Source organism: Rhea americana, unplaced genomic scaffold (assembly GCF_003343005.1).
Source record: "Rhea americana isolate MKP2758 unplaced genomic scaffold, rheAme1 scaffold_414, whole genome shotgun sequence".
Classification (NCBI taxonomy): domain Eukaryota; kingdom Metazoa; phylum Chordata; class Aves; order Rheiformes; family Rheidae; genus Rhea; species Rhea americana.
Window position 1 is genome coordinate 106,110 of NW_028186551.1, and position 13,001 is coordinate 119,110.

Below are 13,001 nucleotides of genomic sequence, written 5' to 3' on the forward strand. Positions count from 1 at the left end.
ATGCCATCAAGACGATCTTCCCGCTGTCTTCGACACCCTCCAGGATCTTCTTACAAGCTTCCTTCCAGACCGAAGACTGGGAACCTGAATTAATAGCTTCGGCAACATATCTTCTATACTCCTTCTTAACAAACTGGACCTCCACGCTCTCAACCGGTACATCCCCTGGGGCAGCCTTCTCCGGCGACGTTGTTGTTGATCTCGTTGTCGCCAGCTGCCGTCGCTTATCGCTAATTTGCTTCGCCGTTTTCATGGGCAAGTGCTTGGCAATAAGCTTATTAATGAATTTCTCATTCTGGTACCTCTGTTCCAACTCAATCAATAGAGCTGTCTCCTCCTCCGACCAGCAGCTCTTGTGCATACCTCTCATCCCTTTACCCTTCGGACGAGCTTGCTCAATACGCTCCAAATTCCTAACTAGCGGGTGCACAAGTCTCTTGTGCTGCGAGAGGCCGCTCTTCGTTTTGAACACTCTTCCGCATTCCTCACATCTCTCCTTCATATCCTCCAATCCAATCTCCTCTTCAGGTTCCAAATGGGTCCCTTGGCACCTCGGGAAGTGGCAGGCAATGCTATGATGTTTCTCATTAGTCCTCCCACACCGGGCGCACTGAAACAAGATTCTTCGCCGGCCGTGGGCTCTCCGAAGATGTTCAATTAATGCCGCCRTTTTCCCTATCCTGGTGCCACAGCAAGGACATGCTGGATGTTGCTCTGGGACCTTCACAATGGGCGTACTCGCATCCGTTGCATCTGGCCCCCTGGCACCAAGAATCGGGCTCGTCACAATCGAAGGAGAGATTGTGGGCCTCGAGGGAGTCACAGGTACATCGTCCTCCTCATCCCATTCCTGCCGGACTGACATTCTAGCTCCGACATTCGTGGGTGATTCGGTAGATGACAGCGCCTCATAAACCTCGGGCAGGTCTTTTACACAATCAAGAAAGGAGGGGAGATCTCTCTCCCTCTCCCCGTCATAAGCCGAGTTAAAGAAAGTCAAATTTTGTATCAGGCGGACCCCATCGCTTGATGTTATCACTGCAGGCGACGGCACTGCAGGCTCCGGGAGAATCTCTCCCGTTTGGGTGCCCACCGATATGAAATACACAACTCCTCTAGAGTTGTGAGCCATGTCTGTGGGGGTTCAGATACAACCAGAAGAACCAGTCCCCCAAGTTCAACTGGTGCGCCTTTGGGATAAGCCCTCAGGCAAAGGGCTTTGGACACGCAGAGCGGGAACCTGCGGTCGAAATTTTTGCGTCACCTAGAATACTATTGATTGGACGGTGAACTCAAKCAATAGGGTGGAAGCGACTATAACACGCACACTGGGGCAGAGGCCAACTCAGTTACCCAAAATAATGGGCATCCGGCGGGACCGCGTGGAGGTGTGGCCTCTGCAGCAATGCCCAGTTAGCAACTATGGTCCCGTCTTAAGAGAGTCATAGTTACTCCCACCAAGTATAGTTACTTTAGTTACTTTACATAGTAAAGTAACTAAACCAACCATAGTTACTTTACAGGCCTTCTCTACACCTGCTATAAGAGTTTTATAGAAACAATCACACAAAACAAAGGCTGCTATATATTCTGGTGACAGCACCCCACACAGAACAGTATTCCATCAAACCAGATTCAAGCAGTTGAAATTTACGCTTGAATTCAAATCTGCTAAATTGTTTCACAGGTGTCAGGCTAATCACAGGAAAGCACACTCTTGCTTGCCTCAAAGATCACAAAGTTTTCTAGAATCTGAATTCTAGGTTTAAGCATTCTAGGGGAAGATTTAATTTGATAATTGATGTGCATTTTGGATTCCTTTGCATGTCCACACTACCAGTGCAGAATACACCTCATGCATCTGCATATGACAGAGAGTAAGAGCTGACTCAACAAGTGGTTCAAAGGTGCTGGCAAAGAACTGCTAGAATGTGATTTACAACACTTTTATGGGTACCACCAAAGTTTTGCAGATCAGTGCACAGCAAGCACTGAAAGCGTGGGATTTTCCAAAGTAACTAATTGTTTTGATCACGTACCTTCATAACAGTACCATTATAAAAAGTCTTGCACAGATATAAATTAAAAGAGTATGTCAATAAGTGAACATTAGAAATATTCTGAATACATAATTATCTAGAAATAATCACTGTTTCAGTTCTCCTATATGGAAAAGGACTTCTCAAGATCCTTTTGGCCTGTTACTGATACATTACACCCCCTGCCCGAACATATGCTGCCATTCTTACCAGAGTTTTTCAAAATTCTTGTTTTGTACTGTGGCAGTTCATTTCCTCTTCTCTGTGTAACTCATGCCAGGCTTAAATACCATTTCTACATAAAACCAGCTGATCTTGCATCCATCTGCCCCAGCATCCAGTCTGACAGTGGCCAGCAGAGCATTCTTAGGGATAGGGTATCAGAATCAGAGGTGAGTGCAAGGGCCTTCTTCTCCCACTATCCTCCAACCTCCTAGGAGCAGACAGCTTAGGTGATACAGAAATCTCGTGTTTAGTAAGTCAGCTTCACATTACAGAATCCTCACACCTTCTTGCTCATTACAGCATGCTTAACAACTGATAGACAATGCCACTAAGCTGTAAGTCTTCCTCACACTTTCATTTTGACACAATATATGATAACATCTTAAATTTGTCAGCCACCTTATATGGTACCTATGCACAATGGACATTTCTTTATGTTCAGAACACCAAGAGTTATAGCTCAAATTTGTAATTTGATAGTATAGCCTCTACACAGTTAAACAGACTTTCTCAGAGTGGGACATGAATTTCATGCAAATTTATGCAGTGATAATAAAGCCTCAACACAGAGGCCCTGTAGCTATAGAAGCACAGAGGGCACAGAAGTATAGAGGGCATAGAAGAGATGAAGTATTGTCCTGGAATTTTGAAGAGAGTTCTAGCAGATTTACTGTGAAATCAAAGTCTACACGAGGTTCTTGTGAGAGCTGTCCAGGAACACAGTCAAGCTGATGAAAAACAGGCTAGATAAGTGGCCAGTGAGGTGCGCTGAAAATTGGTTGTACTGCTAGGCTTGAAGGGTTGTGATCAGCAGCACAAACTTCTCCTTGAGGCCAGTCACTAATGGTGTCCCCTACGGATGGATACTGAAGCCAATACCGCTCAACATCTTCATTAATGACCTGGATGATGGGACCAAATGCACCCTCAACAAGTTTGCAGGCAACCCAAGCAGGAGAAGTGGGAGATATATCAGATGGTTTTGTTGCCATTCTGAGGGACCTCAACAGACTGAAGAAGTGGGTAGAGAAGAACCTCAAGAATTTCAAAGTGAGTGGAAAGTCCTGCTTCTGGGGAGGAATAACCCAATGCACAAGTACAAGCTGGGGGCCTAGCAGCTGGAAAACAGCTTTGCATTGAAGGACCTAGGCATCCTTGTGGATAACAACTTGACCATGAACCAGCAATGTGCCCTTGTGGCAAAGGCAGCCAACAGTATTCTGGGCTGCATTAGGAGGAGCACTGACAGCAAGTTAAGTAAGGGAGGCAATCCTTCCCCACTCCTCAGGACCAGTAAGACCACATCTGGAGTACTGTGTCCAGTTCTGGGCTTCCCAGTACAAGAAAGACATGGATTTACTGGAGTGGATACAGGAAATGGCCAAAAAGATGATGAAGGGACTGGAGCATCTCTCATATGAGGAGAAGCTGAGACAGCTGGGACTGTTTAGCCTGGAGAAAAGGCTCAGAGGAAGGGTATAAAAAGGCCAGATTCTTCTCAGCGATGCCCAGCAGCAGGACAAGAGGCAATGGGCACAAACTGAAATACAGGAAATTCCACTGAACACTAAACACTTTTACTGAGAGGACAGCTGACCACTGGCACAGGTTTCTGAGAGAGATTGTGGCCTCCATCCTTGGAGATATTCAAAACCTGCCTTGATACAGTCCCGGGCAACCTGCTCCGGCTGACTCCGCTTGAGCAGGTGGATTGGACCAGATGATCCCCACAGGTCCCTTCCAACCCCAACCATTCTGCAATCCTGTGACTGTACCTGTTCTCTTGCATCAGGTCTTTGATCTGTGCCAAAATCCAGTCCACTTCTGAAGAAGAATCAGACCACAGTTCTCGGGACTTTGAAACAGACTGCACCGATTGCATAACCTAAGTGAAGGAAAAATCCAAACATCAGTAACAGATAATGCACCATCTTCTGGCAGTTGGAGCAAACAGAAGAGGCATTGCTATGAAGAGCAGACRCACATGCCATATTTACTTCACGAATACCACTTGACAAAAAACCTCACAGAAGTTCCTTCTCCTAGGAAAACGTTATGAATTAATGTAAGCCAGGTCATACTCCGGAAAGGCCTGAATTAAAAGTACAGCAGCACCTTTCTGGTGTCCTCATTCTTGTTCTAATACTTGCTGTCCTTTATTTCAGCACGGATTGTGATAGACTCATTTTCAATCATTTACACCACCTCCCCCATGTGGAGTTGAAGTTATCTATTCAGAACAAGTTTTTTCCAGTCATATTATTCACACAGAAGAGTCAAGTATTAAACCAACACAGCCATCTAGGCAACCTGTAGTCAGCTGAGTGTGTCTAACAAGCAGGAGTAATGTGGAAAACAAACTACCAGGTTGCACCAAGAATAGAAGAGATAGTATTGGAGGTTAGCTCTCTTAGAAAAGTGAGTGGATTTTATTGGTTTGATATACACTATTTTCAGGATTGAAATTACCTCACTTAACCTACATGCCCAATGCTACCACTAGATGTAAGAGATGATTTAGATGACAAATCAAGTATAAAGATATGGTCTAAACACTTCATGTGACTAAAGAACCTCTAGCCTACCCATAGGCACAACCAGGCACCAAAGCACATAGCCGCTATCAGAGCTCACTTTGCCTTGGTTTATACCTTAAGGACTTTAAATATAATAACGAGTTAACAAAATAGCTAGAGAAATAATGCACAGTTGCATTGTTATAAAGATGACTTTTGTTATCAGCAATTGTCCTTCCTATATGGAAATGTACAGATAGAATATGCATTTATACAAAAAGGATTTGTAATCATAGCAAGAGAGGTACAATTTCTCTGCTATGTGTGTCCATATTAAGTGTTTAATATAAACCAGGCAGGTTTTGATATCTCTAGAAAAGGAGACTCCACAACCTCTCTGTGCAACCTGTTCACACTGTTCTATTACCCTCACAGCAAAATTTTTCCTCACATTCAGATGTAATTTCCTGCGTTTCAGTTTTTGCCTGTTGCCTCTTGTCCTGTCGCTGGGCACCACTGGAAAGAGTTCAGCCCCATCCTCCTGACACCCTCCCTTAAGATATTTATAGACATTGATAAGATCTCCTCTCAGTCTTCTCCAGGCTAAACAGGCTCAGCTCTTGCAGTCTTTCCTCCTAGGGCAGATGCTCCAGTCCCTTCATCATCTTCGTAGCCCTACACTGGACTCTCCAGTAGTTCCATGGGGAGCCCAGAATTGGACACAATACTCCAAATGTGGCCTTATCAGGGCCAAGTAGAGGGGGAAGATCATGCCCCTCGACCTGCTGGCAACACTGTTCCTAATGCACTCCAGGATACCATTGGCTTTCTCAGCCACAGTGGCACATTGCTGGCTCGTGGTTAACTTCTTGTCCACCAAGACTCCCTGGTCCTTCTCTGCAGGGCTGCTTTCCAGCAGGTTAGCCCTCAGCCTGTACTAGTACACAGGGTTATTCCTCCCCAGGTGCAGAACCTTGCACTTGCCCTTGTTGAGCTTCACTAAGTTCCTCTCTGCCCAACTCTCCAGCCTGTCCAAGTTCCTCTGAATGGCAGCACAGCCCTCTGGTGTATCAACCACTCCTCCCAGTTTTGTATCATCAGCAAACTTGCTGAGGAGGCACTTTCTCCCTTCATACAGGTCATGGATGAGTAAGTTGAACAATATTGGACCCAGTGTTTACCCCCTGGAACCTGCTAGCTATAGGCATCCAACTAGACTCTGCACTGCTGATCACAACCCTCTGAGTTCTGCCATTTAGTCAGTTCTCAATCTATCTCACTTAATGTAATGATTTTAAACAAAATGAAAGCGAGAATAGCTCCCCACTGATGACAATGTTAGTCATGTCATATGCAAAAAAAAAAAGTAACAGGTCCTAAAAGCCAGTTGTCAACATATTTTACCTGTTATCCCATTATTAAGAAGAGAAAGCTGAGCAGAGGGAGACTTCAGCAAATTATTCAGGAGTTCAATCCACAGCAGTAAGAAGATAAGACTCCAGATCTGCAATTGCAGTATCTCTGCCACTGGGTCATTGTGAAAATGTAGGATGGATGATAGAAAATCTGGGCTAATGACTTCTGAATGACAAACCTTGATTTCTGGAAACACTTAGATTAATGAAAACAAATCAAGTGCTATTCACCTGGACAAGGCAGGCTTAGGATCTGCAGCAAGTACTGACCCGTTTAAAGTGTGTGCATCAAGCTAACACAGCTCAAATTGCTTGTTCTCTGCAGTGAGGCTTTGCTTTGACAAAGCATGTATGACTACATTAGAGGAGATAACTAAGTAACTAACTAACCAAGCCTCTTCCCTCATCCACAGCAGCCACAGTCCCTCTACAGGCTATATGCTAGACAGCAGAACTACTTTAGGTAATAGTGCTCAACCTGACAAGCATCAGTAGTAGTGTGGGCACTGGCCTATAGGCATGCCTTCAGTACTGACAGGAGTATCAGGCATTCTGGATAGATTCTAACTGTGGGAGTATGCTACTACAGAGCACTGAGAAAGAAAAATAATGAATCCCTGCAGTTATATTAAATAAAGTCTAGTACAGCAATTTAGTTGTGCTGGTTCTCAGGTATTTCAAATGAGGCCTGGCAAAGAGCACCAGTTCTTCAATTTGTGTAAGAATGAAGAGAAGACTTACTGCCCGAAGCAGGAAGGGAGAAGAAACAAAAGTGCTGATGATGAGACTGCACTTACCCGGAACTGCTCATTCTTGTAGCATACCAGCACATCTCTGACTTTTTCTAGAAATAAACATAAATATATGGCTTAAAACAGGGAATGGATCAACTTGCCTCACTGTGCAAGGGACTAAGGGATTTTTGGTACTTCTGGAAATTTGTCACCTATCTCCAAATGTATCATGGCAAGCTGTTTCGTTCTGCTGAATATGCCCAAGGAAGACATCAACGAAACTAAGTTATAAATCTAAAGTCAGACAACACTCTGAAGACTCCTGTCTCCCCCAGACTCTTGTAGCAATGTATTTTTTATCATGTGGGGTCAAACCAGGAGTTCAGCATTTTACCACTAGCAGTAGCCAAAGACAGGGAAGTTGGATAAAGGCAGACAGCTCAAAAACAAAACAAAACAAAACCCTTAATTGTTTCCATGGGCAGTTCATGTTCTGATGCATATTTATATTTCTTATACATGTGTTTTAAAACTATTAACTAACTTTTCACTAACCAACCATATCCTTATTGGACTCTTCACCCTTTTTCACAATGCTTCACTATGCAGGTGTCATCATCACCTGCTACCATGATGCCATCACCCAATATCAGCTAGATACACTTCAGATTACCTTAAGTGCAGCACAGAAACACTCTATGAATCCAATACTCTGGATATTTTACCCAGCGAACTTCTGTATCACACTTTTAAAAGTCAGCCATTGAGAAGGAATAGCACAAAGTTTGGGCCTCACTCAATATGCAGTCGAAGAGAAGCCAATATATACGCTCTCACAAGAGACTTGGTGATGTTCTGGGGTTCCAAAATTTAGATACAGCATCTAATTTTCAATTGGTCTAATTAATTCTGTATTAGTCTCAAAACACAAGACTAAACTAGCTAATATATCTGAATTGCAGGTGCTGTATCTATCAAGGAGCCCACTGCGAAGGAATCTAGAAGGATCTTGCAACAAATCCATAGATTTTAAGGCCAGAAAAGTCATCATAGTCATCTAGTCTTACCTTCCAAGAAGCAGTGAGGGTCATTTTAGAACTTCCATAAATCTCTGGACCTTGGATAGACCTGCTGTAATCTATTGGGCTGAGTTATTCCCCACAAGTAGACCAAATTTGGTCAGAAAAGTTATGATTAGCTGGTTTTGTTTTTGAGGCAGTTTGTTACCTCATAGCTATCAAACTCACAGACTAATCATCTAGCTTGAACTCCTGCTTGAGACAGACCAAAGTGTTTCCTCCAATAAGTACTCTAAACTAGAAAACCACTTCTAGAAGAGCACCTGATCTTGGATTGAGAGAGTTTTGGTGATAGAAAGTCAACCATGGGAACAATTTACTAAATTTCCTTCAGTATTTTGCATTTGGTATCTCATCAAATTATGTCCAGGTTGAATTACCAGTGATTTTCTTTTTTCTTTAAATACTGTTAACGACTAGAGTGATTTTCTGTCCACAGGCCAAATATTTAGAAACAGACTGAACTGCTTTATTTCACTCTTGCTTTAATTATGAATCTAGAGTTTTGATGACTACAAAAGGAGCATGGCTTTCTTTGTCATTAGTGGCTTCAGTCTTAGAATCATGAACTACAACTAGTTTTTACAATGCTTGGCCCTAGACCATGCCAAGTCTGCTGCTGCTGCCAGACTGCAGCTGCTGATCAGGGTACTGGATATCCAACGCAAGTAAGAGATTTTACGTTAAAAACTTCAACGAGCTGATATGCTGGAAAGAGTTAGCTCCCCAAGAATCTCTCAAGGCCAAAACAGTAATCCCGTAACATGAGCCATTTACATTTATCCATTTACAGTGGCAGAAGATGACACATTAAACTGTTCTCTCTAGCATGGGAAAGATCTAATTCTTTAATCTACTGCTGTTTCAGGAACACCTACCGTGGAACTCTTTGTGTTTCTGACAGGCCTCATGCTGTGGGGTTTGAATCTCCCATGCATCACTGTCTACCTCTATATTTGCTTCAGTCTCCTCCTGCTCATCCTCCTCTTCACTTTCTTCACACAAATTATTGCCCAGCTGACGACTCCAGTATGTCTTTCGTAGCCAGTCCAGTACAACATCGCAACCTAAAGGAGAACAGAACACATATTCTCTTCTCAGTGAGAATTTCTTCATTATTTAACATATATATGTGGCACCTTGCTAATTTACATTGGGAAAAGAAATGTGGTATGCAAATTAAACTCTGAAATCACATACAACTCCATTAATAAAAAGCTGAATGGCAGCAAAGTAAAACAACATCACAGATCTAGAGATACTTGCCCACTGCCTTTTGGCAACAAGAGAGTTTAGGTGCTTCTATAGTGCTGCACCCTGTTCAACCTAGGGCAAATTTAAGCAGAAAGCAGGTCCCAGTGGAGGTCTGATCAGAAAACGAGTCAAGCTTTTTTTAAAATCACTACATCAACACTGTCTATAACAACATTCATTTTTTGTGCAGAGACTACAGTAATCATACCTTAGGCAGATGGAGAGCAGGGAAACCCTTTTCTCCTATTACTATTTCAGTATCTAACTCAGCCAAAGGAACTTGATGAAAGTTATTTATCTGGCTTCTCAGTGCTTAACCCAGAATTTCTAGGAATGGGGAAATCTCATTAAATGCCGTGAGCTGATCATTTAGTCAAACTTGAAGTACCTATCGCACCTCTCAGAACTGAATGTTCTGCAAGTGCCTGGTACCACTACAGCATCAGAGGAAGTATTTAGCTCTTCTACTGACATGAACTTCATATGCCATAAAGAAACAACAGGGCTGAGCTATTGTTTCCAGTAGCTCCCTTTTTTTTTCAGGGCAAGGAGAAGGTCTTTGAACACCTTCCCTACAACACAACACTGCCTGGAGCCAAAAGGGCAGAAGAACATCTCCAGCAGGACAGCTGGCTGCTTGCTTCCATCAAATGGAAAGTCATTCCTTCTCAGAAGGCCAGAGAATTTCTAGCTCTTTGAGAATCCAATTTTGACTATTTCAAGGTGTGTCTTCCGCTTTCCGAAGCGTGGCTTTTGCCCCAGCTCTCTCAATGGCAATTGTGTAAAGGGAAGGGCAATATCCATTTCTCCTATGAATTTTCTCCCTGTTCTGCATGCTCTCCACTGAGTACTATTCAGCCACCCCACATGGCAGAGGTGACCCCCTCCTAGGCATTTCACACCACAGCTCTCGCCTTCACACTGAGCCTGCTGGGCACCTGTGCAAGGCTGACAGAGCTAAGCCCCTCCCAGGCATTTTACACCACAGTTCTCACTGTGAGCCTACTGGTGCCCTGTGGGGCCCCCAAAACAGAGGGTATCACAGTGGGGGAGAAGCTGTTCTCCCTCAGGCACCACAGCCAGCCCTGGTCCCTCAGCAACAGCAGCCCTGGCAGGCCAGTGGCATGTCACTCCAGTCAGCGCCCTGAGCTGAGAGGAGCACTCGCCTGTTATACCCCGCAAGAATGGCGCTCACCCTTGCGGCAGAGTGCTAGCTGGGGTAACTTTCCATGGGTCAGCTCGTGACGGAGATCCACAACCCAGATGGGGATATCGACCTGGAGGAACAGCCACAGACATTACCACATAGTTCCCACTGCATCACACTATAACCGTACATACACCCCCAAAAACCTTTAGGCAACATCTATCCAGGCATGAAAAACAGCCTCGCCTGGGCTTCTCCTGCACCAATGCTCCACCAGCTTCCCTCTTCAAAGGTTGATCGGAGTCACCTCCTCTGACCCCATAGCAACCCAGGCAGCTACTCTTCCATATACGCTCAGGATTTTATAGTTCATGTTCAATTCTGCTTACAACAAATGGATGTCTTTTCAGAGAGAGTCATGATGTTTATTTTAATGAGATACTAAGGTGCAGTTAAATTGTATTTAAACAAGGAACTTACCACAGGAAGTTCTGCCTGAATGTGAGGAGGAATTTCTTCACTGTGAGAGTGACAGAGCACTGAAACAGGTTGTCCAGAGAGGTTGTGGAGTCCCCTTCTCTGGGGATATTCAAAGCCCGCCTAGATGCAACCCTGTCTAACATGCTCTAGGTGACCCTGTTTGAGCAGGGGAGGTAGACTAGATGATCTCCAGAGGTCCCTTCCAACCTTACTGATTCTGTGATGAAACATTCTGGATGACAGTTTGATATTCAAACCATACATACTGCAAGTTGCACTAATTTTTTGCATTTTCTTAAGGATAACTGACTGTAATTATGCAAGATCTCTATTTGGAAGCTTGATGAGGTATTAGCAACAGTTTATTTCAGCATGAGTTTAAGCAATGAGAAGCAACATCTTGCTTAAAAACCAAACAAGTAAAGATCAGTTCATCATTCTCACTCACTGGCCCCAGATGATACTGTATATATAGTACATTCTCAAGTACTGTCTGGTATTCACTTTCAAAACTTGCTGTTCAGATCCTGGTATGATGCTCAGTCCAACTGCCAATAAAAGAACTCAATTTGTTTCTGCTACTACAATTACAGCCTCTACTTTTCCTCCCCTGCACAGAGCGAACAAGCTCACCTCAAACAAGAGAAGATGACAAGATGAAAACATCAACTCCTATAAGCCTGATATGATTAAGTGCTTTTTGTGTGTTAAGCTTTGTTCTCAAGAGATAGAATTTATAAACACTAGATTTAACTCTTTTCCCATACTTCAACAGCTGAGAAATAGAAATGGATAGTGGCTATGTCAGAGGGACTGTTTAGCAACAAATCAAGACTTTTGATCATGCAGGCTTCAAGACACTTAACTTGAACATCACCCTTTGTTAATTCTAATAAGATTTTAAAGAACAAAGTTTTAGATCTATTTACATCAAGCCTCTTTAAAGCTTTGCAGTTGAGCAACACAGCCCAAACCAACTCTATGAAAAGAACTGGCACCTATACCCATTATTTCAGTAACGAAAAGCAACCCCCACAGCTCCCTTCCCCCCAGCATTATTAATAGCTAGTACTTATGTTCATGTGTATACACATAAGTTATCAGGTAACTCTTATTAAATATTTACCTCTCTGGCTAATTGTCTCAGAGGAATGCTGACCATTTTCTGTTTCCTTTCTGTGATCAAGTTGACAAATCTACATGAGGGTTACAGAAGAGATAAATAATCATCAGCTGCAGAGAAATGTGGAGCCCCAGAGATGAATTCCTCACACACTGTACAAGAGCACTGAGGTCACAAAGACACAAAGTGAAACTAGACAGCAAAATAATGCTATTCTGCCCACGTCTTTCTTTTTCCCCCACACCACACAGGCCTTCAGCACCCTACCTTACAAGAGCCAGACCATATGAGAGGATGAGCTCATGTGACCTCAATTTACCAGATGAATCCAGCACCTTGCAACGTATCAGTTCAGCGGTGCAATCTACTGCGAGAGGCATTTTGGGGCCGTACCTAGAGAGAGAAGAAAAAGATGTGAGCGGTATTGCAAGGATATACTCTCCCTAAAAAAAAAAAAAAAAAAAAAAAAAAAAGAAGTGTACCTTTCAGGCTGTTTTTTGTACTTTGTGGTACAGCATAGTCTGAGAAAAGGAATGTAGGAAGAGAGCAGCAAAGACTCCCTCCTGAATGTTTTATCTGGAGCAGAGCAACTACATAGCAATTCCTCTGCAAATGTTAAATGAGCACATACTGACATATTAAGCAAACTCATAACAGGCGCCGTCACACCTGGACTGGACTTGTGTTCAGATGCAGCAGAGACAAAAAAGACAGAATAAGGCCGTCAGGCGGCCCTGGATAGACTCACACCAGGGCACTGCCTCGAGGAGAGCCAGCCTGTGAAACCAGGGGCACACGGGGCTCCCGCCCCAGCGTGCCCGCGGGACCACCCTGCTGCCGGATCACCGAAGGCCGAAGCAGCTCCCTGGCGCTGCTGACAGGACCCGCAGGGCCACACCGCTGAGAGCGGAACCTCGGGCCGGCAGCGACCGCGACCTGCACGCGCTGCCCAGCCGCAGAGCAGCACCAGGGAGGCGGAGCTGCGGCCG

At 44.0% G+C, this 13,001-nt stretch overlaps 1 protein-coding gene across 1 annotated transcript in view; it reads right to left on the minus strand.

Annotated features, from left to right (window-relative positions):
- Positions 1–13,001, minus strand: part of LAS1L (LAS1 like ribosome biogenesis factor) — a 47,518-nt gene that overhangs the window by 32,625 nt on the left and 1,892 nt on the right. The window contains exons 2-8 of the mRNA XM_085314899.1: positions 12,761–12,992; positions 12,280–12,405; positions 12,016–12,085; positions 10,458–10,539; positions 8,887–9,075; positions 6,993–7,039; positions 4,040–4,149 (exon numbers count right to left, since the gene is read on the minus strand). Coding sequence (XP_085171025.1) covers positions 4,040–4,149; positions 6,993–7,039; positions 8,887–9,075; positions 10,458–10,539; positions 12,016–12,085; positions 12,280–12,405; positions 12,761–12,992 — 856 coding nt within the window. The remainder of the gene's footprint in view (positions 1–4,039; positions 4,150–6,992; positions 7,040–8,886; positions 9,076–10,457; positions 10,540–12,015; positions 12,086–12,279; positions 12,406–12,760; positions 12,993–13,001) is intronic.